Genomic DNA, 25698 nt, shown 5'->3' on the forward strand with positions numbered 1-25698 from the left:
TTTCCCTCTCTCTCTCCCTCTTCCTTTCCCCTCTCCCTCTCCCCCTCCTCCTCTCCTTCCCTCTCCCTCTTCCTTTCCCCTCTCCCCTCCCCCTTCCCCTCCCTTTCTCTCTCACTCTTTTAAATAAGGTCTTCTATACAAAGGTTTTATAGCAGTGTGGGTTGACCAGTGTGTCGCAGCCTAATTATACTAGCTCTAGCTGAGCGGGATGATGCAAAGTCCTGAGCTGTGCCTACCTTTGCATCAAGCTCATTAACAAGGCGGTTTGGATTGTGACAAATCAGGAAACTCCAAGACTGAAAACTGGATACCAATTAAGGATGGAAAAGGAAGGGCTGCTGATGAGAATAGTCTCTCTGAATTAAGTCAGCAATTAATTACAGAGATCCGAGCTCATTTGTAATCTTTATGACTTATCTAAGCTTGTATGCAGGTGCACTCATACAGATGCATGTGAGCAAAAACACACGCCTGCAGAGGCCAGAGGTCTACACCAAATGTCTTCCTCCCCCACTATGCCATTCTATATTTTGAGACAGGATTTCTCACTGAACCCAGAGCTCCCAGTTGGCTACAGTGGTTAGTCAGTGAGCTCTGGGGGTCACCATGTCTGTGCCAGCAACCTTGCCTTTGACACTGGTAGCTAAAGATCCAAACTTAGAGCATGATGCTTCCTCAACATTTTTCCAACTGCCATCTCCCCAGACCAATTCAAATCTGTAGGCAGGACACCTTCAGGGTATCAAATGCAAGTCCTTAATTGCACCTGATATCTTAGTATCTGAAACCCTAGGTTCCATCTCCAACAGCAACAAACTGGGCATAGTGGTACACACCTGTGGTCCTAGGTGGCAAGAGGTGGAATCAGATGGATAAGTCTGATAAAGGGAATTCAAAAAGGCCAGCCTGTCATACAGGAGGCCTTGTCTCAGGTAAAGAAAGTAAAATTCCTTTTGCTCTTGAGATATCTAACTATTTTCCTACAGAGGATAGAATAAATCCCAGGCATCCCTTTTATTATTGAGAGTAAGCTTGCCAGTCTTGCATGCATTTTTTATGAAATGCCCCAGTTCTCAGTAATAAGTTTTGCATTTCCTTTTCTCTGAAGTGCTAAATAATAGCATGTGTTGGTTTTTGGTTTTTGGTTTTTTGGGGGGTTTTGTTTGTTTGTTTTGTTTTCCTCTAAGGGCAATTTCTAGGCTGTACATGTCAGAGATAACGAGTGACCCTTTTGACGGCAACCCGTTTAGTGAAAGGAGAATAAATACATCTTAAGTTTTTGTTTAGGGCCTTCTGAGGCAGCCAACCAAAACTGAAATACTGAAGACCAGTGGGAGGCGGGAACGGGAAAGATTGGGTCACAGGAACCCACACATCACCAATCTGAAGGTTTCTTACTGGGTTGAGGGGTATTTGTTAAGGGCTGATGAACAAAATTCAAAATGCACCTAGCTTGCAAGAGAGGCATTGTTCACCGAGTGCCACTTTGTTCATCTTGAGATACTGTAGTCTTGATGTCACACAAAATGAAACTTTTAAATTGACTTATCCTTGAAAATTATGGATATTTTCATAGATATGGCAATCACCACAGAAATGTGATTAGTCTATAAATACGGTGAGTTAAAGTTCGTGACTTTTTCTGCTTGTACCACATGGGACTTAGAATATGCAGTGAAATAAATATTTAAATAATAAATGCACTTCCCCTTTTAGATTTATTTAGTGTGTGTGTGTGTGTGTGTGTGTGTGTGTGTGTGCATGTGTGTGTGTGTGTAAAGTTTTGCAGTTGTGAGCTGCCATGTGGATAAAAGGAATTTGCGTCCTCTGTAAGAGCAACAAGTATTCTTAACTGCTGAGACATCTCTCCAACCTCAAAAGCTGAAGACGATATTTAACTGAACTCTTGATTTTCTCTAGACAGAGTCTCACTGAGTACCCTGTCTGGCCTGGAACTCTCTCTGTAGACCAGGTTTGCACTGAACTCACAGATATCCTACTGCCTCCAAACATTTTTCTTCTTACATATTAATTATGAGTAAATGTCTATATGTTCTAGTATGTCAATGGTTTTACTTTAAAATGTATTATTCTTTTCTGATGTAGAAACTTTTCTGTTTGAAAACTCCTGTGGTGGCAATAAATACCAGAAGACAGGTCATGAGCTGTCAGAATTGCACAAACAGGAGTTCAAACTAGAAACCTCTGTCACTTTATGGCTTTTGCAAAGAAAGTTCCAGAAGCTCAGATTTCAGTGTAGCTTGGAGAGCTGTCTTGCTGCTCGTGACCCCTCCCGTGGTGATTGATCTCTCTCCAGATTTCAGACTTTCCATTCCCCAGCACACAACAACAAGTGCTCTGAGACTTCTAAGGTCTGTTTGGATCAGGCACCTTTAAAGACCTCTGAGGTGTCACCCAAAGAGCTTGCACGCTGAGGGCTGTGGAGTCATGCCCTGCAGAAACTGTTAAGTTCAGGACACGACAGCAAACCCATTGTTTAACAGGATCCTTAGGTCGGCTTGATTTGAGTGATCCATGAAGTGGTCTCAGAAATTCCTTGAGGATTTTTGAGAACTAGACTTTTCCGAAGCTATTGAATGGGGAGCATTTCTTAACAAACCACTGACACTAATGATTCGAGTTCCTGCAAACATTTAAAGCTCTGCAGGAGATTCTCTCTCCACCAGTGCAGAATGAAACTAACCACCTATTTGGCGGGAGGTGGGACCTAGGCCTTACTTAGATTTCAGGCCCAGATGTTCAATCCTGAATCAACACAAGTGTCAAGAAAGCAATTACAAGCCGGGCGTGGTGGTGCACACCTTTAATCCCAGCACTCCGGAGGCAGGGGCAGGCAGATTTCTGAGTTCGAGGCCAGCCTGGTCTACAAAGTGAGTTGCAGGACAGCCAGGGCTATACAGAGAAACCCTGTCTCGAAAAGAGAAAGAAAGAAAGAAAGAAAGAAAGAAAGAAAGAAAGAAAGAAAGAAAGAAAGAAAGAAAGAAAGAAAGAAAGAAAGAAAGAAAGAAAGAAAGAAAGAAAGAAAGAAAGAAAGAAAGAAAGAAAGAAAGAAAGAAAGAAAGAAAGAGGAAAGAAAAGAAAGAAATTACAGCAGGAGACCCCTGACAACGAGTTCTCCTTAGCCTTGATTCCTAAGCTGGAGTGTTCGTGGCACAGCCTGAGTGCTTTTATCATAAAGGCCTCTTCCTGTTTCTGCACAGTTACCCCACAGCACCGATGTCAGATGGGAGCAGATTCCCTTCCACGGTGCTGAAACCATGACTCCATCCCTTTGTTCCCATCTCCTCTCTACCATGAAATGACTCAGCATCACTAAAGGGCAAATGTCCTCTTTCCCAATACAGTGACTTATGGTTTATTTTGGCTTTGTATTTTTTTTTCAAAACAACCAATTAAGCATCAGCTGAACCTGTGTTTTAACTGTTGGTCAAGGTGATGATCTTATTGGTATTAACCACAGGAAATCTTGTTTTCTAAACTCCTATGACTGAGTTAAGGACCCCTCTGTGTCTGGCCATTGTAGTTATCCTTGTAGTTAACCCTTTTTTTTTTCTTGGATATTTTCTTTATTTGCATTTCAAATATTTTCCACTTTCCAGGTCTCCCTTTCGAAATCCCCTATCCCATCTCCCCCCACCCCACCTTTATGAAGGTGCTCCCACACCCACCCACGCCCATCCTCCTGCCTTGGCATTCCCCTACACTGGGGTAATGAACATCCTCAGGCCCAAAGGCCTCTCCTCCCACTGATGTCCAACAAGGCTATCCTAAGCCACATATGTGGCCAGTGCATGGGTTGCTCTATGTGTACTCTTTGGTTGGTGGTCCAGTCCCCGGGAGCTCCCTGGGAGGTTCTGGCCTGTTGACACTGTTGCTCCCTCCATGGGGCTGCAAACCCCCTCAGCTCCTTCAGTCCCTTCTCCAACTCCTCCATTGGGGACCCCACTCTCAGTCCAATGGTTGGCTGCGAGCTTCAACCTCTGTATTTGTCAGTCTCTGGCAGAGCCTCTCAGGAGACAGCCATATCAGGCTTCTATCAGCAAGCACTTCCCAACATCCACAATAACTTCCAGGTTTGTGACTATATATGGGATGGATCCCCAGGTGCGGCAGTCTCTGGATGACCTTTCCTTCAGACTCTGCTTCCCACTTTGTCTCCATATTTCCTCCTGTGAGTATTTTGTTTACCCTTCTAAAAAGCACTGAAGCATCTACATTTTGGTCTTCCTTCTTCTTAGGCTTCATATGGTCTGTGAATTGAATCTTGGGTATTGTTGGGCTAATATCCACTTATCAGTAAGTACATATCATATTTGTTCCTTTGTGACTGAGTCACCTCACTCAGGATGATATTCTCAAGTTCCATCCATTTCCCTGTGAATCTCATGAAGTCACTGTTTTTAATAGCTGAGTAGTACTCCATTGTGTAAATGTACCACATTTTCTGTATCCACTCCTCTGTTAAGGGGCATCTGGGTTGTTTCCAGTTTCTGGCTATTTTAAATATGGCTGCTAACTGCATGGTATCGGTACAGTGACAGGCAGGTAGATCAATGGAATAGAATTGAAGACCCAGAAATGAACCCACACACCTACGGTCAATTGATCTTTGACAAAGGAGCTAAAACCATCCAGTGGAAAAAAGAAAGACAGCATTTTCAACAAGTGGTCCTGGTTCAACCGGAGGTCAACATGTAAGAGAATGCAAATCGATCCATTCTTATCTCCCTGTACAAAGCTCAAGTCCAAGTGGATCAAGCACCTCCATATAAAACTAGAAACACTGAATCTAATAGAAGAGAAAGTGGGGGAAAGTCTCGAACACATGGACACAGGTGAAAAGTTCCTGAACAGAACACCAAAACAGCAACCAACAGATCGAGAAAAGATCTTTACCAATTCTACATCTGATCAAGGACTACTATACGATATATACAAAGAATTCAAAAAGTTAGACTCCAGAGAACCAAATAACACTATTAAAAAATGGGTTACAGACCTAAACAGAGGATTCTCAACTGAGGAAACTGGGATGGCTGAGAAGCACCTGAAAAAAATGTTCAACATCCTTAATCATCAGGGAAATGCAAATCAAAACAACCCTGAGATTCCACCTCACACCAGTCAGAATGGCTAAAAAATCAAAAACTCAGGTGACAGCAGATGCTGGTGAGGATGTGGAGAAAGAGGAACACTCCTCCATTGCTGGTGGGATTGCAAGCTGGTACAACCACTCTGGAAATCAGTCTGGCGGTTCCTCAGAAAATTGGACATAGCATATACCCAGAAGATGCTCCAACATGTAATAAGGACACATGCTCCACTATGTTCATAGCAGCCTTTATCTCAGCATTTACAGCCTCCCAAGATTAGGGACTCATGTTTATGACCTTAATACTACAGACTCTTCTGGAAGAAGCTCTCTAAAACCAACACCTCCCAGAGTACCTGGGATACAAAAGTAGCTTTATATATTTCTATTGAAAAAAATGGACAAATAAGATCTAAATGTTCTGTCGGGAGAGCATCATTTGACAGGGAGGGAGCAGTGTGTAGGATGTAAAGTGAATAAGTAAAAATAATAATTTAATTTAAAAATGTTTTACTTGCTATTTCATAACTAATTTTGCTACTGTTATGAATCATAATGTAAATATCTGATATGTAACCCCTGTGAAAAGGTTATTTGGCACTCCTGCAAAGGGGTCACAACCCACAGGTTGAGAACCTCTGTTTTAGAACATGATGGTGCACAACTTTAATTATATCACTTAGGAGGAAGAGGCAGACAGATCTCTGAGTTTCAGACTAACCTGGTCTGCTTAGTGAGTTTCAGGCTAGCCAGTCTACAAAGTAAGAGCTTGTTTCAAAAAACAAACAAACCTAAGTGTTGGTTTTATGTGTACATTTTCATATGTGTTTATGTTCATAAGTCACTGTGATTGTTAGCTTCAATTTTCAACTTGACACAATGTAGTATGAGCTGGGAAGAGTCTTAATAAGTTTAGCCTATGGGTATGACCCTGCTAGGTTTTCTGGATTATAATAATTAGTCAATCATATTGATGTCAGAAATCCCGGTCTAAAAGTAGGAAACACTATCAAATAGGTTTAGAGTCCAGACTCTGTAAGAGGGGAGAGGCTGAGCGTACAAATGTGTATGTTCATTCTCCCAACCTACATACACATGCATCCATCCATTCTCCTGACCTACATACAAATGCATACAGCCATTCCCCTGACCTACATACAGATTCATACAGCCATTCTCCTGACCTAAATACAGATGCATACAGCCATCCTCTCGACCTACATACAGATGCACCCATCCATCCCCCCAACCTACATACAGATGCATGCATCCATTCTCCCAACCTACATACAGATGCATCTATCCATTCTTCCAACCTACATACATATGCATGCATCCAATCTCCTGACCTACAAACATATGCATGCATCCAATCTCCTGACCTACAAACAGATGCATGCATCCATTCTCCTGACCTACACACAGATGCACCCATCCATTCTCCTGACCTACATACGGATGCACCCATTCTTTCTCTGCTCTTGACTATAGATGTGAGTAGCTCCTTCAACTTTCTGTGCCTCTGACTTCATCACCACGATGTGCCATGACCTGGAACTCTAAGTCAGAATAAACTCTCCTACATTGCTTGTATTGGGGTGTTTAGTCACAGCAACAGAAATGACACTAGGATGGTAGCTACACGCTTTGTAAGAACATGTGTTTATGGTGAAGCAGTTTGATTAGTCCAAGCTCTCTGTGGAGTATGAAACAAACATCATTCTAGCAAACTGCAGGTGAAAAGGACCACATACAGAAAAGAATCTGAAAACAGATGAGTCACTGCAGGCAGGCACGGCATGATGTCCTTTCTTCCATCCACTATTTATCCCTGGCACCAACATCTATGTATATACTATAGAGGGAATAGAAATTCTAAGTCCAAGCCTGAGCAGGTAGGTCAAATTTAATTTTGACAGAGTGGGAGATGCCCTGAAATTCTGAGACTCTGAGATGCCCTGAGACTCTGTCACTAGCCTCACTCCTGCATGACTTGGTCACCTTGCTCATATCCTGGACCTGCCTGGGACACTTCAGAGGCCCAGGGTGATCAGCTAAGAGTGTCTTAAGATTGTTCTTGCTTAGTGCAGTATGAATAAAGGAAACTAAGGTGTCTCATTAGACAGCTCTCTAGTATAGTCAGTTCTTAGTGAGCAATCATGAACCATAAGACCTATGGCACATAAAAGTCTAATTCAGAAACTACAGTTTCTCATATTGTCACCTTCATTCAGATGATCACCTCCCAACAGAGCCCCTTTTATGAGTCTTATACTACAGGGTTGAAGACTGCTACATCAGCCCATGCTGGATACGGTGTTTTACCTGTTCCAGGTAGCTGATGAGGGAGTTTTTGTTATCTTCCCAGTAGCTTTTGAGAGTCTCTTCCGGTGGGAACTTCTCACAGCTAAGCTCCACAGTGATCTCGAAGCAGTTGCTGCTCAGATAATTGAAGTCTTGCATTCCTGCCCAAGCAGCAAACAGAGAGTCAGTATACACATACAATGGCTACAAGTCTACACACACCCTTCTGGTAATCTAAGACCTCAACAAAGGTGCACTGAAGGACCCTGTAGGAATCTTCACAGAAATGGCCTCCCATGGGGAATAGAAAACACTCTTAAGAGACTCTTGTTTTAAAAAGCATAAAATCCTGTGTCTTATGGTCATTTAGCTCAGTGAATCTATCTTGTAGGGTAGGAACAAAAGCAGATGCCATTCACATTATATGGTGCTTAATAGACTTCAAGAAAAGCAACCTGAGAGACTATATCCCTTAGCCTGTAAGGAGAAATGCATCCCTCTATGCTGCCTTCCTGTGAGGCAGGAACTGGTAGAGTCGGCTAAGATGACATGCCATGCCATTCTGTCCTAAACCCGACTCAAAGTGTGTTCCTGAGGGATATGGACTCTTAGTATATGATATGTAAATTCTTAATTATATCATATACCAAAGCAATAAACATGGCACATCTACTTCATATTAGATGTAATGTTAATTATACTGCAAACGGACCACAGAGTAGATTTGACACTCAGAGGAATTTTAATTAGATTATCATCACTGAGAATGTTGTAGCCCAGCAGACTGTTCCCTGGAGCCAGACTACCCATATTCAAATTGCTGTGTTGGCTGCTAAGAGTTCACAGTTATACACACACACACACACACATACACACACTTCCTATAGAATAGCTAAGAGCTACAAGGCTTAGAAGATTAGATCTCCAGTACTTCTTGGCAGCCCAGAGCCAATGGAACAACCCAAGATGGCCCTCTTTGCCAGAAAACTTGGCCGAGGCCGATGCACCTCTCTGCTCCTGACTGTGGGCATGCACTCTAAGCTCCTGCCTTGACTTCCCCCAGTAATGGGCCTGGACTTGTAACCCAAATGAACTCTCCTTCCCCTGTGCTGCTTTTGGCCAGGGTGTCTGTCACAGCAATAGAAATACAGTTATGACAGGGAGCTAAAGATCTCCCAAGCTTTTCTTTGTCCTTTTACAGTGGGACACGATTGACTCAGGTATTGCTATGGTTGCCATGAGCATTCTCAGCTTATAGGATACAGGTGGTACCCTGTATGCTTGGAGAGGTTGTTCCAAGGCAATCACTGACACTTTCTCTCCTTTTTTTAAATTCTAAATGAATCCACCCTTGGTGCCTGCAGGTTCTCATTTCCCCCATCTCACATAACTCAGGACTCTGTGCCTTAGGAATGGTGCCACCCACAACAGGCTGGATTTCCCACATCAACTAACAAACAATATAATCCCCACAGACATGTGGCCAGGCCAGTGTGATCTAGAATGTCTCTCAATTGAGGTTCTCTTCATGGATGATTCTAAGTTACACCAACTCGCTATATAGTGAGCAAAGTACAAAACTGCTTTCTAATATAAGATCAACATATATTACTCTTCACCTGATGTATTTAATGTACTCTAAATCTTAAATCTCACACAGACCATACATCTCAACTTATAGAAGGAAAGTATCAGGTCTTACCTGTCCCAAAGCAAAATCTGAATGAAAACAATAAACGTGTACCATAGAAAACATGAAGAACATTTTCTTAGGGCATAATGAATCAAAATGTAAAGCTCTTGCTCTCTCTATTTCTGGGTGAGGCATAGGAAATATTCCTTAAGTTATCAATGAAATCATCTCACTCTTCATCTCTGGTTGAGGTTATACATCGCTTAATAGCTGGGGAAATTTGGCGAGTGAATTCTGCAAAGTGGTACAGGGGAGGCCACAGGAGTTGCCTTATCTTAGGGGGAAGGTGCTCTGCCCTACAGTGCCATAGACTGGGGAGCAAGCATTCAAATATACAAGTTTATGGAAGCTATTCTCATTCAAACCACGCCAGAAGGTCTACTAAACCCTGCTTCTTAGCCTCCAAAATGCACATTTGCTTATGACAAAAGGCATGTCTCGCCTAATATAAGGACTGCAGAGGGCTGAAATAAGGCTAGTTAACAGTATTCAGCTTCTATTTTCCCAGCGTACTCCTTCAGATAGTAGCACCTCCATTTTTAATTCAACGAAAACAAAATAATATGTAACTCACCTTGCTGAGACAGCTGAAAGTTCCACCTACTTTTTTAACGACTGAGGAAGAGTGAAAATTCTATAGACAGCAATCATTTTCCGAGTCTATGTGGTAAATGAAAAACGCCAAGTTCACAGAATTAGAGAGCAAAGGGAACACTCACCACCGGGTACGCTGTACCATGCGCCACCATTGGTCGTTCCATCTACAAAGCTGCTGTCATCGTCATTCTTGCGACAGGGAGGTCGATTGGGATCAGACATGACTGGGTTGAAAGAAGAGTACGCGCGAGCCAAGCTTTGGAAAATTGCGTCATCAGGGCAGGAACTGTATTCGTGAGCAGTACCTAGAAAATTAATTCACACGATGGGAGAAACGGTCCCAAAAGCATCGCTTGCTTGCCAAAGAGTCATGCGCTGTTGAGCCCCTGCTGACATAGCTTTTAGAAAGATGAAAGTTAGCCAAGCAGTGGTGGTCCACGCCTTTAATCCCTGCACTTGGGAGGCAGAGGCGAGTGGATTTCTGAGTTTGAGGCCAGCCTGGTCTACAGAGTGAGTTCCATGACTACCAGGGCTACACAGAGAAACCTTATCTAGAAAAACCAAAAGAAAGAAAGAAAGATTAAAGTTTTCAGGGAAGATGAAAGTTAAAGTAAGTATCAAATGAAAATACTTAGTTTTTAGGTTGTATGACTTTCATCCCTACCACTAAAATGTAAAGATTAGGCAGAATAGCCGTAAATGACCTAATGGCCTAAATGACCGTACCACCCTGAAAGCCCCTGCCTCAGGGGGGCTTGGTAGGACCTGGATGGGAGATGAGATGGACTGCTTGCTCTACTTTTGAACCAAAAGCCGCACAGGAATAGATAGAGGCCACAGCATGCTGGACCTGGCAACATAGAAATATTCTCAATATTTACATTGTTTAGTTTAATAAGGTGTTCATTGGGAGGGTACAAGGGTGGGTGGGACTTGGAAAATTGGGGGAAAGGATCTAGTTCAAGTTCATTCTTGGCTATCTGAGTTTTAGGCCAAGTTCTAGGACAACTTGGGCTTTGTGAAACCTTTCCTCAAATAAATAAATAAATAAATAAATAAATAAATAAATAAATAAATAAATGTATAGATAGAGAGATAAGATCTGAAAAGGTCACCAGTAGCAATTCTGTAAGCACTATGAAGTATTGACACACAGACTGTCTGACATTGAATCTCAGCTGTTTCTAAGCTGTCCCTGTGTGTATTATAGCAGGAAAGGACCTTTCTTTTGATACCCTGTATTATTACTAATGTGTTATAATAGTGTCCGGCTGACAGTAAACCACAGCATGTCAAAGTGTTTCTAACAGCTCTGTCTAACACGACTTTCTTCAAATCTGGGTTCTCAGTATCTAAAGCTATATTACACAGATCTTGTCCTTCAGGGTTATCTGAAAGGGGATTCCGGGTGGGAATTCCTCTCCATAGCTTGCTTTGGCTGAAGCTGAACTGAAACCCGTTAGAGAAATGTCAAAGCACTGCCCCGCCTCTGTGGCACTAGCAGGAGGGGGCCCCAGGACAGAAAATGAGAGCATGATGTGGTTGCCATTCCCACAACCAGAGTGAAATGGCACAGGCTGATTCTGTTTATAAACCACACTGTACATGAAGCTCTTCAATGTCTGGCTGTGACCCACTTTACCAGAGACTAGGAATGGCCTGAATTTATAGTAGTTCTCAACCTTCATAGTGCCGTGACTATTTAATACAGTTCCTTATGTTGCAGGGGCGGGGGCAGTCATAAAATTATTTCGCTGCTATTTCATAACTGTACTTTTGTTACTTCAATGAATTGTAGTGTAGAACCTGGTGGTAGTGATGTATGCCTTTAATCCCAGCACTCGAGGGGCAGAGGCACATGATTCTCTGAGTTTGAGACCAACCTGGTCTACACAGTGAGTTCCAGGATAGCCAAGGCTCCACAGAAAAAAAACCTGTCTCTAAAACAGGGAGAAGAAAAACATGTGTGAATCCTAATGTAACCATCTGATATGTAGGAGGATATCGGATATGTTCCCTCCAAAGGGTCACGACCCACAGGTTGAGAACCACTGTTCTAGACCTTCCATTTTCTCCTCTCTCTTCTCCAAGAGTTAATCAAGCTCCCATTTTCCTCTAAAAACAAAGCTGTTCTGCCCATTACCTGTCTGTGCCAGTACCACACGAAATAGCTGGAGTTGCTTATAAATGCAAGCATTTGTATGCTCTGGTTCCCTAAGAGAACATTACACGTGAGGCACAGAGGCACTCGCCCACTGTAATCTTAGCACTTGAGGGGGTGAAGCAAGGGGATTGCAAACTCACGGCCACTTCAGGCTGCAGAGTAAGATTTTGTTTTAAAAAACAAAACAACACAAACAACAGCAACTCATATAGAAATCGTGCTGCGTCATTCTTGACTTAAGCCACTTAAAGAGGGGCAGGAAGAGGGGACTACCTACCGCTCCGTGTCTCATCATATGGGTAATTAGCCACAAGGTCTCCTCCGTGCAGATTGGCAGAAAGCACAAATGGAATGTCCATGATCCAGTGAATGACAGCCTTGGTCTCGGGGGCAAGCTGTTTCAAAGAGGAAAGATCACAAGACTCAGAAGCTGGCAATGGCCATTGGTGATGTCACAGAAAAGACAAAGTAAGAGATACTGCTCACAGTTCAAACATGATGGGTTTAGAGGGGAAAATATTTTCTTAGGAGCAATACACAACATGACAGGATTTGTTATGAAAAATGGTTCAATTGTGTTTAAATTTCCTTAAACGTTCTACTCTGAGGAAATCTCTCTCTCTCTCTCTCTCTCTCTCTCTCTCTCTCTCTCTCTCTCTCTCTCAAACAACATGCAAATCACATTGGGGCCCCTTCCTCTGTCTACCATGATTCATACAAAGAATAATTCTGAACAAATCAAGAAATGCCTATTAAACCATAAAGTTTTTCCTCCACATAGGTTCAAACACATGGCAGATTTTATTTCCCGCTGTTTCTTACTATTTTCCCATTTCCATTCAACTCGGACACTGACTTTATCATCATAGAACACGATCAAGTCTCACTCAGAAAATTGGTTTACTTTGGAGTGACCATTCTAAGTTTTAAACTGAAGCACACATTTTAGGAATTCATGCTGTCTTGGATTCATGGTCTTTCTTGGAAGTAAATAAGAAGAAGAAGTTCATTAAAAAAGAAAAAAAAAATCAGCTTGATTCTTTTGTGTGATGGGCCTTTCATAGCAAGTAGAAAGGATTTCAAACCTCTATCTAGTCACCTCTGAAAAAAAAAAAAAAAAGGAAAGGCTTCCCTGAGATAAGAGCTACCCTGCTTTTTCAGGACAGAATATGTGGTGGCATCCGAGGTTGTATGTTTGTATTTCTGGGCTGTTTATGATCAGGTCTTGCATGCAGAGTTTGTATTGAGCACTGCAGCATCCTCCCTGGATCTGTAACTACTTGCTGCTGTTTCATAGAGCAGAGTCCAAAGGCCAAGTGCAGCTAAGTCGCATCCAAGTTTACATAGCCAAGGATTCCAACCCAGGCTACAAGGCCTAGGGTGACTTTAGATGACCTGTACTCTGATTTCCCCATAGGGTGTTCATACTTGTGAGAAGGTGTGATTTAGAAGAGGATACAGTTAACCAGTACCAAAGGTAGTTTATACAGGACAAATAAGTTCTGGTGTTCCACAACCCAGCAGCATAACTCTTTGTTTATAAAGACCTAGAAGAAGACGAGAGAGGTGACTCAGGGATCCAGAGTCCTTACTGCTCTTCTGGAGAACCTAGCTTTACTTTTCCAGCACCCACATCAGGCAGCTCACAACCACCTATAACTCCAGCTTCAGAAATTCTAACACTCTTGTGGATTCTGCAGACACTGCATACACATATCACACACACACACACACACACACACACAAAATGAATAAGTAAACAAAATTTTAAAACAATAAGATAATTAGAAAAATGTCTAATGTTTCTCAGTACAAAGAGATAATGAGTGTCTACGGAGCTGGAAACGCTTATCACCCTGCTTGATCATTTTCACCCTGATTTGATCATTACACCTGCGAATATGTGTGGATGGACCATTCAGATCCCACAAATGTAAAGTAACGTGTCAATCAAATGGCTGTTTGGTTTTATTCTCTCTACTAATCAATGCTAGATATAGAATATAGAGTAAAGACATACAAGCTCAAAGATGAAAATGTTAATGACTTTATAATTTTGTCCCCAAAACACATCTACTTATTTATATTGGATTTATCTTGTTTGAAATTTAAAACTTTAAAAAACATGCATTGGAACAAGCTCAAATATAGTCCTGAAAACACAAACTTTCACACAGCTCTTAACTTTTGTCTGTTAGCTCTCTTTTATACATCCATATTACTGATATGCATGTTACTGTTTTCAAGAACAATCAAGTAAATTCCACCTTTGGACAAAATAAAGAGGGGTTCTCTTTGACGATGAGCAGTCTTCTGTGCTGACTAATACTGTGAGTCCCTGGTTACTATAGTTACCTATCTAACTGATCCATTCTGTGGAGAACCCCTCAAAGCAAGACCCTGGAACACATTGGAACACTACACAACCATTTATGACTTTAAAACTTTAAAACCCCTGTACATGTGCTGGCAAGATGGCTCAGGAGGCAAAGGGGCTTGTTGCTAAGCCTGATAATCTGAGTTTCTCTGAAGGACCCACAAGGCAGAAGAAAAGTGGCTCCCAAAGGTTGCCCTCTGACCTCCATGCACACTTACAACCACCCCCAAAACACCCACATGCACACACACAAATAAGTAAATAAACAAATTTTTTAAAACTTCTGAACTTTTCCATTTTAAAGACTCTAAGAATAACTCAGTGACATGTTCTATAACGAGATGGCTTTGGCATTTAAAATATGTTAACACTATATTTATTCAGATTCCTTCACAACTCCAGCCAGTGAAGAGAAGCATAACACTAATAAATTATCGGATGTATTTTAAGCCCTGCTGTCTTCAAGCAATTCAGGCCAAGGCTCACGAGCTGAACTCAAGCAACAGTGGAGGCAGCCAGGCTGAGAAGCTTGGGGCTAAATGAGAAATGACTTAGGAGTAAAACTGGGAAAGTGAGAGAATAATTTTATTCCTAATGTCTGAAAAATGAGGACCATATTGGTCCCTAATGGTGTCTCACTGGAACACGGTGACATCTGCAGGGCTTCCTAAGGAAATAGGATTTTTTTTCCTGATATCTGTCATCCACAGACCCTCAATTTGTATCCAAGGAACTCTGCATCCTAAACCATGATTCCTGGCACACAAAACAAAGTAAATCTTGAGAAGCAAAGCCCTTTTTGAGGGGTAAAGATGCTATGGTGAGAAATAGGAACTTGAAAGTGAAGACTACGTAGACCATTATTGAAACACTTGCTCTGAGTCTAAATGTTGTTTTACTCTTAATGTCAAAAGTAAAGGAGGGGAACCAGACATGAATTATTAGTTACCTTTTATTAAATACTTTGCTATTGCTGTGATTTGGCACCAAGGCAACTTATAGAAGAAATGGTTTGCATGGGTCTTACAGTTTCAGAGGGTTAGAGTCCATGATCAGCAGGGAAGGGATAGGACAGCCTCCTTTAACACCTCCTAATTCCCAAACAGTTTCACCAACTGAGGACCAAGTATTCAAATACATGAGTCCACGAGGGCCATTATTATTCAAACCACTAAAGATTTACTATAATAAATAAATCTTGCTCTTGTCAGTGCACACCTTTAATCCCAGCACTCAGGAGGCAGAGGCAGGTGGATCTCTGAGTTCGAGGCCAGCCTGGTCTACAAAGAAACCCTGTCTTGAAAAAAAAAAGAAANAAANAAAGAAAAAAGAAAAGAAACTTGCTCTTATCTTGAGTAATGAATTAAAGTTTAATTATGTAACATTTTCTTTAATGTAAAAGTGGCAATGGGTATTTTAAATGAAAGCTCTCATTTTAAATGTACATTAGCATGTCTTTTTTAAGATTTATTTTTATTTGTACTTATGTATGCCTGTGAGTATGTGCCCATGAATGCAAGTGCATCTGGAGGCTAGAAAAGGGTGCCAGATCCCATGGAACTGGTGTTACAGTGATTGTGATCTTCCCAACATAGGTGGTCGGAACCAAACTCGGGTCTTCTGCAAAAGCAGCAAGTGCTCTTCACCAGTAAGCCATCTCCCCAGGCTCCATTGGCATCTCTTAATGAGACTGCCCAAAGCACTTGTATGCCAACACCATAGAGCAATCATGCATGCATGAGATGGGTTTAACTAGAGAGGGAAACAGCCATACTGGCTGGAAACAATCTCATGTGCACCAAGTTGCCAATCAGTCCTCCTATGAAGAAGAGATTCTCACAGTTTTTCTAAGAGGGGCAACAGGAATTATTTTCCTCCTTTCTCAGAGTTAAAGACATGAATGCATGCACTAGAGAAAGTATATGGACAAATACCAGAGCCAGCCTCCACGGCCTGCCTTCCATCTTACACCTTACAGATGATTACACTGCCCTCCTCTGTCCCACCCAGCCCCGCTGCTTCCCAGCTCTCCCTCCTCCTGAACGTCATTTTTAGGATAGGAAACTGTAAAGACATTTATGACTCAGAAGGAGAGAAGCTTGTCTCTTAATACCAGAGACTGTGAGACTCCTCTATGCACAGTCTGTGTCTCAAACTAGCATCTTCCATAAGCTCAGCCTGTAACCTAAATGCAGAACCCTACTACAGAACTTTGAGCCAAAAATCTGGAACTCTCCACCTCCCAGAGTCCCCTCCCAGTGTCTCTGCACACAATGGATGCCTGCCTGAACTCCAGCTGTTGATTTCCGTTGGGTTCATTCTTCAGACACAGCAATTCACTGGTGAGCCTTGTGTATACTTACTCATATGAGGCCCTCAGCTGACTATGTGTCAGGCTCAGCTATGAATCATCACAAGCAATGAACTGAAGTCTGAAGTCAAAGAGCTAGCCACCCTATAAATAAATGACTATGCTGTCAGACATATGCAGCTCTATAAGAACAGAAACCCCACTGCAGACATATTCGCAGAACACAAGGAACATCCAACAGGAGCTGTCTCTGAGAGGGGAAGGTCACGTGGAAAGGAAGGGAAGGGAAGAATATTCTAATCAATTAGAACAGCAGCCAATGTGAACACTGTATTGTTAGCAGATGGTACACTTCGGGGTATGACTAGAGCAGATGACCACCAGAGGCAGATTAAGGACTAAGTCAGCCAGCATCCACAGCATCCACAGGGCATCTATCTGAAGGGTCCCGGAGCTATAATGAGATTCTACTTTCCAAAACCTCACTTAAGAACATCCTGGAAGTAACAGACACCACAGGGCAGATGCAGCAGCACTTGGGGATAGAAGTAAAAGGATTTCAAAGGCTAGCCTGGGCTAAGTAGCAAGACCCTATCTCCAAAAAAACTGAAATAAATTAAAAAAAAAAAAAAAAAACAAAAAGGAAGAGAAGACAATGGGGCTGAACTAAGCCAGGAACTGAGATGGAAATGAATGGGATCAGGAGGTCAAGTCTTTGGGAAATAAGGGCTAATTGCTGTGAGCAGCGGCAGAAATAGGAAGTGAAAGACGCTGATGATAGGGATGAAGGAAACAAAAGCTGTTCTAAGGGGAAACACTTCTTTCTAGATAAGCTGAGCTTGGGGTCCTAGGTACCACCTGATAAGGGGACCCTGTGATCAAGGGCAACGGAACAACAGACGTTCCCTGGAGGTCTGGAAGGAATTAGAGATGTGGAATTTTAGGGGCTCTTAATACAGCTGATGGGAACACGCCAGGCAAGGATATGAGTACTGGGAAGTAGGGGAATGCAAGGGACCCGGAGGAAGGCTGTGTCTCCTCCAAGTCAGACAGGGTATGGAAAGAAACTCAGCAGAGTTGAGGAGCAATAGAAAAGGCAGGTATGAGAGTTTGACTATTTGTGGCCCAGGGAGTGGCACTATTTGGAGGTGTGGCCTTGTTGGAGTGGGAGTGGCCTTGTTGGAGTGGTGTGTCACTGTGGGCATGGGCTTTAGGACAGTCATGTAGCTGCCTGGAAGCCAGACTTTTAGCAGCCTTCAAATGAAGCTGTAGAACTCTCAGCTCCCCCAGCACCATGCCTGCCTGGATTCTGCCATGCTCCTGCCTTGATGGTAATGGACTGAACCTATGAATCTGTAAGCAGCCCCAATTAAATGTCCTTTATAAGAGTTGTCTTGCTCATGGAGTCTGTTTACAGCTGTAAAGCCCTCACTAAGACAGTAGGTGATTGGAAATTTTGCAGGAGAAGGTTTAGAGGGAAAGGACAAAGATCAACACTGTGGAGTCCTGGAGAACTTGGTGGTCAGGTGGGGGAAGGGCTTCCTCCAGCCAAGACTCACTGCTGTGTTTTCTGCCCCCCCCCAACCCGCTCCCTTCCTTTTTCACACTTTATCCATAGTCCTCAGAGTCAAGCAAAGTCCCAGACTCCAGCCGCTCCAGCCTTAGCCTTGAGTCAAACGCAACTCAAGATGTATACCACATACTACGCCCTGCACACAAGAGGGCAGAGGCAGGCAGATCTCTGAGTTCAGTGCCAGCCTAGACTACAGAGTAAGTTCCAGGACAGCCAAGACTAGAGAGAAACCGTGTCTTGAAAACAGAAAAAAACAAAAACAAAAACGATTCATGTCACTCCTGTGTCATTCACTATACAGAAGACACTGAAACATACTTCCCCAGCTATGCGGCAGACCCCGGGAAAGCCACACACATGCTACCTTTGAATTTTGGTCCACAATTTTCTTCAGATTCTTCAGCAGGTGATTGTTAGGACCGCCTTCTTTCTCGTTTACATACACGATCCTGTCCAGGTCTGGGAAGTTACGGTTAAGATCTATTCCCTGGGCGTTGCTGCGGCCCACAAACCAGTCCTTCAGCTCGCCGGGCTACACGAGACAACAGAAAAACCGCCACTGCTTATTAGTACTGTCAATACCTACTTAACGTCCCCATCACTGCCCTCAAAAACTAATTCCTGAGATTGTCTATTGCAATATCCTCCCAATACTGCTGTGTTCACTAAAATATTTGTTATAAGCATTTTGGAAAAAGGTAGTTTTAATGAATAATATTTTTAAATTAATAATAATTATATGTAAGCGATGTTTAGCAGATTTCAATAATTGTCGATACAAACTCACTGATTGTAGGTGACCTATTTAAAAATCACACCACCAACAATTAGCATCAAGTAACATTGCCTCTGTGGGTCACAGAAGTCTGATCTTTAAAACTACAAACGAATAAATAATCCTAAGAATTAAGATGAATTGGACATGAATCTCTTATGTGTTAATAACTTCAATGCCTTTTATGGGTTTCTTTTAAAGAAAAACTGTGCATTGTGCACTTATTTTTAAAAGGCTCTATATGTTTTTATAATAAAATGATCAGCATGAGAAAAGATAAATGTGTTTATAATGTTTAATTCTTATACAACATGCATCAAAATTTTACATTCTACACAATTAACAGAACATGTAAGAACTATAATGTCCATAATCTTGTCCAATCAAAATGTAAGCCCACGTATTTTCTCTGTAAAAGCCATTAGTGCCAGATATACATGCATGCCTTTAATGTCAGCACTCAAGAGGCAGAAGCAGAAGGATCCTTGTGAGTTCAAGGCCAGCCTGGTGTACAAAGCAAGTCCAAGCCACCTGAGCTACATAGTGAAACCCTGTCTCAAAAAAAAACCTTAACTTAATTTAAAAAGTCATTAGTCTTTAGCCTGACACTTAAAATATATACAATTATTTTTATTGTAAACCTGAGAATTTGGGGTCTGGATGCGAGAGTTGGGAGTGGCAGAGAGGGATGTCTTTAGCGATTTTCGTAAAACCAGCAATTAAACCTCTGTAAAATAATGACCTAATTGCAAGTCATGCTTCCTTCAGTCCAGCAGAGGGCGCAAGGACGCCAGTTCACCCAGCTGCAGGCAGTGCAGTAGGCACCACTTAAAGCGGTTCTCAACCCTTCCATGCCAGGACTGTTTAATACAATTCCTCTTGTTGTGGTGACTCCTCAAGCATAAAACCATTGTTGTTGCTACTTCACAACTATAATCTTGCTACTGCTATGAATCCTAATGAAAATATCTGTGTTTTCCGATGGCCTTAGGCAACCCCCATGAAATGGTGGCTCATTCCCAAGGGAACCATGACCCACAGGGTGAGAACCACTGCCTTAAAGGCAAATTTGCCTAGCCACAGCTACGAATAGAGAAGTGCCATTTGTTTAACAGTTCAGCAAAACACTATTAAAGTCTTAATTATTCACTAGATTTCCCATTAAAGCTTCTACTGAAGAACTCTCATTCTTGATATTCTAAACTTTGGACTGTCTCTCTCACACTCTGTGAACCCTAAGCATTACTATGGCTTCGCAGATAGACAAGTACACACGTATTAATATATTAGAAAGATGAAGAAGGCAGGCCACCTACCCTGCCGGGCACTCACCTGAGATGCTGCTTTCTCAAAGCCGTCAGGGTTCAAGGAAGGCATGATATGAATTCGGGTACTGTGGATCAGGTTGACAATTGTCTCATTGCCTTTCTGGTACTCATTACACAGGTACTGGGCCAAGAAAATGAGCAGTTCCCGTCCAACGGCCTCATTACCATGCATGTTCCCAATGTATTTAAATTCAGGTTCACCTAAAAGACCAAAACAATGCACAGTAAGAGGCACTTTCTGTGACACCAAAAAGAAGGCAGAGGACACTCGTGCTATGCTGACTTTTATCAACTTGACACAAACCTAGACATATCTGGGAAGAGAGAATCTTAACTGAGAAGGGCTTCTGCAAGACTGGCCTGTAGGCAAATTTGTAGGACATTTCCTTGACAAAAGGTTGATATGAGGGAGCCCAGCTCTCTGGGGGCTGTGCCACCACTGGGAGGTTGGTCCTCCAGAGTACAAGAGAACAGGCTTAGCAGCTGTGGAAGGCAAGCCAGTAAGCTGCACATGACCATGGCCTCTGCTTCAGCACCTGCCTCCATGTTCCTGCCTTGAGTTCCTGCCCCAGCTTCCTTTAATGAAGGACAGTAATGAGAAAGTGCAAGCCAAATAAAGCACCTTGCCCCAGAAGCTGGTTTTGGTCATGCTCTTTCTCATACCCATAGAAACGAGGCGAAGGCGCCAATATGTATTGTTTATCTACTAAGTTACTGTGAATAACCAACCGCTTCTTTGCCCTCTAAACAGAAAGTCTGAGAAATCTGCCTGGGATGTTCGACTATCCCAAACATCCAATGGCTCCATCCTTCCAGTCCTCTCTCCCTGCTGACCACCTCTTGCAAAACTGTGTCCACCCACAATTCTGGTGTGAAGGCTTGAGGTCCTTCCTACATCAGGGAAATAATTAAGGTTCACTGACGTCCCAAGATTCTTGCTCAATAAGGCCTGTTATCCTAACAGGAAGATAAAAGCATGAATTCTCTCTCCTCAATGAGGAAAGAGCCTGTGAAAACAAACACATTTCAGAGGAGTGCACCTGTGTGCCAGGAAGAGAGGGTTGATCACAAATCGTGTCTGCTCCACCTCCATCTTACATATCTCCAAGACTCAAGGAGGGAGTAACCTCTCTCTTATACCACCCAGAGTGAAGGGACTCAAGCCAGCTCACAAACATGACTCTGGCAGGTCTTTCCCTTCTCCCCAGTCTCTTCTGCTTTGCTTAAAACTGTTAGATTACATTCCTAAAGCTAGCCACCAAGGTCTATTCCCTTATTTGGCCAATTCCTCCTGAGGCTGACTGCCAAGGTTCACTTATCAAAGTATTGAAGTCCAGCAATCAAAAGATCCCTTTGGCTCACCTAATTAACAAGCCTAATTAAAATTATACACTCTACTCTAACACCCATTTTCCTATGTGCTGCATCTGTCTCCTCTCTATCCAGAGGCCGTCCTTGGTCCTACTCCAGACAAATACTCCTCCTCCCTCTCCCTGGTTCCCTTCCCAGACTTCTCCTTCACCCTTTATCTCCTGTCTTTGTCTCTTATTCCCTGGCCTGTGTCCCCCTGCAGCAAAGAAATCTGCTGTGTGCTGAGAACTTGCCCTTGGGAGTCCTGAGCTGATACCATTTCCTCCATGGAGTATAATCTTTTGTTATGGCAGCCCAACCAGGCCCACATCCTAATACTGATAAGACACTGTGTGCCCTTGTAGGTCATATCCTATACTTTGCTTCCTTACATAATCCTCAGCAAACATTTTAAAAGTAAATATTGTTACCCATCTCTAATTTATACATGGATGAGCTGAAATCCACACTGCTTAAGACACCTGACCTTGACTGGACAGCCTGTGAGACCAGAATGCAAATCTTAGCCTTCTGCACTGGATAAAAGTTTTCTATACTCTCTTCCCCTCTCCACTTCTCCCCCCCGCCCCGCCCCCGCCCCTATCCATAAAGATTAAAAGGAGACAAACTGTGTGGGATCAAACCCTGGTACCAGTTCTTACTGTTTGACCTTCTATAAGTCATTTCAGCTCTCATTTTCTCTGCTTCCCCATCTTAAAAATAGAGAAAACAACAGGTTGTACCCTGTAGAGAAGACAAGAAATAATGGCTGCATATGCCTGTACCTGGAAATAGCAACTGCCGTGAGTTTGCTGTCATTATTCCTAACAGTATCATGATGGCTGCTACATTATCTTGTCACTGTGAGATTCTTTGTCAGCCACAACCTATTAATCCATTGTAACTAATTACCCGGTGTAATAGGAGTGAGGTTGTTCCTGTTATCAAGATAGCACCAATGAAGCCTGAGGAGAGAGAGTGTTGCTGAAAGACTTTGAAATGAAATGCAGTTGCCCATTTCTACCGCTCACTCTCAGGGGCATTCTGGGAGGAGTCCTATTGCTCTAGAGCATGGCAGACAAGTGGTCCTCCCAAGTCCTGCGCCTCTGCTCCTGTCTGCATCACTACCTCAGTTTCCTCAGTGGAGAAGATGCTCTCACTTATAAAATCGTGAGACTGCTCCTCTGAGGATAAAGAGACAACACAGTCTCCCCCGCCCCAAATGTATTACTGAAATATTCTTTGCCTCTGACTGTAGTGGCTGCTCCCCATGCAAGTCTGTTCTTGGCTGTCCTTGTGTGTTCTCCTCCTGAGTTTATGCTAATCTTAATCTGAGGATCAGGTGGGAAGTGGGTCAGTGTTATTTATACACAACTCACTTTAAGGAAGAGTCTCTAACTAAACTACCTGCAAAGGACTGGTGAAGGGGCATGGGAGGGGAAGAGAAGGTGAAAGATGTTCCCTTCACTTCTGGCCTCATATCACTCTCTTTTCTTTCTGTGAAAACATAGCCTTAACTCTGTCCCTTACTGTGTGTGATGTCTACACGGGACACCTTCCCTTACTGAGAATAACATCTGCACCAGACCTTAATGAATATAACATCTGCACCAGACACCTTCCTTTACTGTGTAGAACATCTGGTTGGGGCACAAGAAAAACTGTTGCAGAGAGAGGGGAGTAGGAAAAGACTATAGTGAGAAAGTTAGGCTGCTACGACAGACTTCAAGTTGGCAGTTAAGGAGACTAGGCCTAAAAACTAGGCAAGTCCAGGCAAGTCAGTTACTAATAGAAAAAACCCCAGGCTCTAGCCTTCATGCCCAGGTAATAGAAAGTCCCAGCCACATGGCCTGAGGCAAGAACAATGGGTCAGCAGCAGTTTCCAGACTTCCTCAGCTACATCCTCAGTAACAGTTCCCAGACCTCCCCAGCAAGTTTCCAGCCCCCATACCCTGGTAATGGAAGGTCTGTAGAGATGGACCCAGCATTAACAGAGGTCACCAGCCCAGGAATTCGCTAATGTGCTTGAAAGCAATCCTGAAGCTTACTTGGGGGTCTCTCTAACTTGGTAATGGGAGACCCCAGCATGCTGGACTTCTGCAGAATAAAACACTCTTTTCGTTTCCATGCTATGTGGGTCCAGGGTATCATTCTTCAGGGATTCATGGATCCTTACACTAGATAAGAGAACAGAGAGAGATGAGAATGGAAGAGAGAGGAGAAATTAAGATGAAAGAAGAGGGGAGAGAATGAAGATTAGAGGGGAGGAAGAGAGGGGAGAAAGAAGATGGAGAATGGGGGAGAAAGAGACGATAAACACAGGCAAAAATGATATAGAGAGGGAGAGGATGAAGAGCGATGAGAGAATGAGAAGAGAGGTGGGGTGGAAAGGATGGAGAAAGAGGAAAAGGGAGACGAAGTTGCATGCAAATAAAGGTGAGAAACCATCTCACAGTGTGCTTGGGTGGGCACTGTGGTCCCCCCACCCAGCACACTGTGAGATGGTGTCACTGTTCCCTATGCCATACTTGCTTGGGACTCTAGATAGCTTGGTCAAAAATATTTCATGATTGTTTCTGGTTTTTGCCTGTGCAGGAAATTTCTTTCATAGCAACTCTACCAAAAATATGTTTACTATACTTATGAGTAGATTTAAAAAACAAAACAAAACATTCTTTGGGTAAACATGAGACAACATATATGATTATAATGAATGTACTAATATATTGAAATTTAAAAATCAAGGTAATTGTGACAGCACAAAATAAGGAAAGTTATCCCTGACCTCAGAGAGAAATTGGGCCGTTACACAGTGCTAGCTCCAGAATATGAAAAGCTCATTCTTTTTAGGAGGCTGATGTGACATGGGAGATGGAGTCACGACAATTAAAGATAATATTTGTTGGATTGCATATAAATCCTCTGGGACTACAAGAAACTGAGAAGCAAATAAAACAGCAAATAAGAATTCCTAAACTCTAGGAACTCAGGGTGTGAGGACACAGCTGTGTGCATGAATGCTCTCAGGGATGAAGTACCAATGTGGGACTGTTGGCCACACCATGACCCTGCTTCAAGATTCTAAACCACACTCTCTCCTGCACCTCATAGGCCTCCCCGCAGCTCTGATCCCACCTAAAGCCAGAGTGAACCTTTTGTTAAGAAATAACTTTTCATTGTCATTATTGCTGTGCATATGCCCTTATGTGTATGATGTGCGAGGGACACAGAAGATGTGTGGATGTCAGAGGACCACTCTAAGGAGCCGGTTCTCTCCTGCCTTCACGTGGGTCCAGGGATCGAACTCCGGTCTTCAAGTTTGTGAAGCAAATTCTTTACCTGCTGGGACATCTTGCTGTATCCAAGTTATCTTTAAAAAATCACAACTCTCTTAAGATCCTATCAATAACTACCCACTTTCTCCTAGTGTATATACCAAAATTCTCTACATGGCCTAGATTTGACCAACCCAAAAGTTTCGGAGCTGCGGCCTTTTCTCTTTCAATCATACTCCCTACAGCCGAGGTGCTACCACCCAGAATGTACAAATTAACACGAGAGCAAACTTGGTTTTTTTATCTTCCCATTCTTCTAATCACAAATAACCATCAACACACCATGACCTTGTAACACACGCTGCGAGGCCTTTGCACTGTTAGCACCTCAATTTGGAATTATATATTAATCACTGTGACGAGATTCCCTCCCCTCCCACATGAAGCCTGCAAGTTCAATTAGAGGTGAAATGGCAGCCATAGTGTGCAGGGAACCTGTAATGTGAAAAGACCCTAATAAATAGTAATCCAGGGAAACCTTGAGTGAGTGCTAAACATCCAAATCCCATCCCACAGTGAAAGGGGGTAAGTGAAAACCTGAAGGGAACTCGGGGCATCCTAAAGGAACTCTGCAGCCCATGGAGAATATTTAGAAGCCTCGGTAGCTTGCTGTCCTAGTGGAAAGTCCGGAGTGGGGGCAACAGGGTTGCGAACAGCTGATTTCCCAAGAAAGAGATTAATCTCCATGGCCACCACAAAACCTTGCCAGGCAAGAGTTCTCTAATTGTTACTTTGTTTGTAGAGGCTCGACAACAGCTTCTGAAGAAACTGCTTTCAG

The 25698-nt window shown here is 42.9% G+C and overlaps 1 protein-coding gene across 1 annotated transcript in view; it reads right to left on the reverse strand.

The window, feature by feature from the left end:
• Positions 1 to 25698, reverse strand: part of Cpe (carboxypeptidase E) — a 101961-nt gene that overhangs the window by 5567 nt on the left and 70696 nt on the right. The window contains exons 2-6 of the mRNA XM_021169884.2: positions 20240 to 20436; positions 18497 to 18664; positions 12149 to 12266; positions 9830 to 10012; positions 7439 to 7578 (exon numbers count right to left, since the gene is read on the reverse strand). Coding sequence (XP_021025543.1) covers positions 7439 to 7578; positions 9830 to 10012; positions 12149 to 12266; positions 18497 to 18664; positions 20240 to 20436 — 806 coding nt within the window. The remainder of the gene's footprint in view (positions 1 to 7438; positions 7579 to 9829; positions 10013 to 12148; positions 12267 to 18496; positions 18665 to 20239; positions 20437 to 25698) is intronic.

Source organism: Mus caroli, chromosome 8 (genome assembly GCF_900094665.2).
Source record: "Mus caroli chromosome 8, CAROLI_EIJ_v1.1, whole genome shotgun sequence".
NCBI lineage: Eukaryota > Metazoa > Chordata > Mammalia > Rodentia > Muridae > Mus > Mus caroli.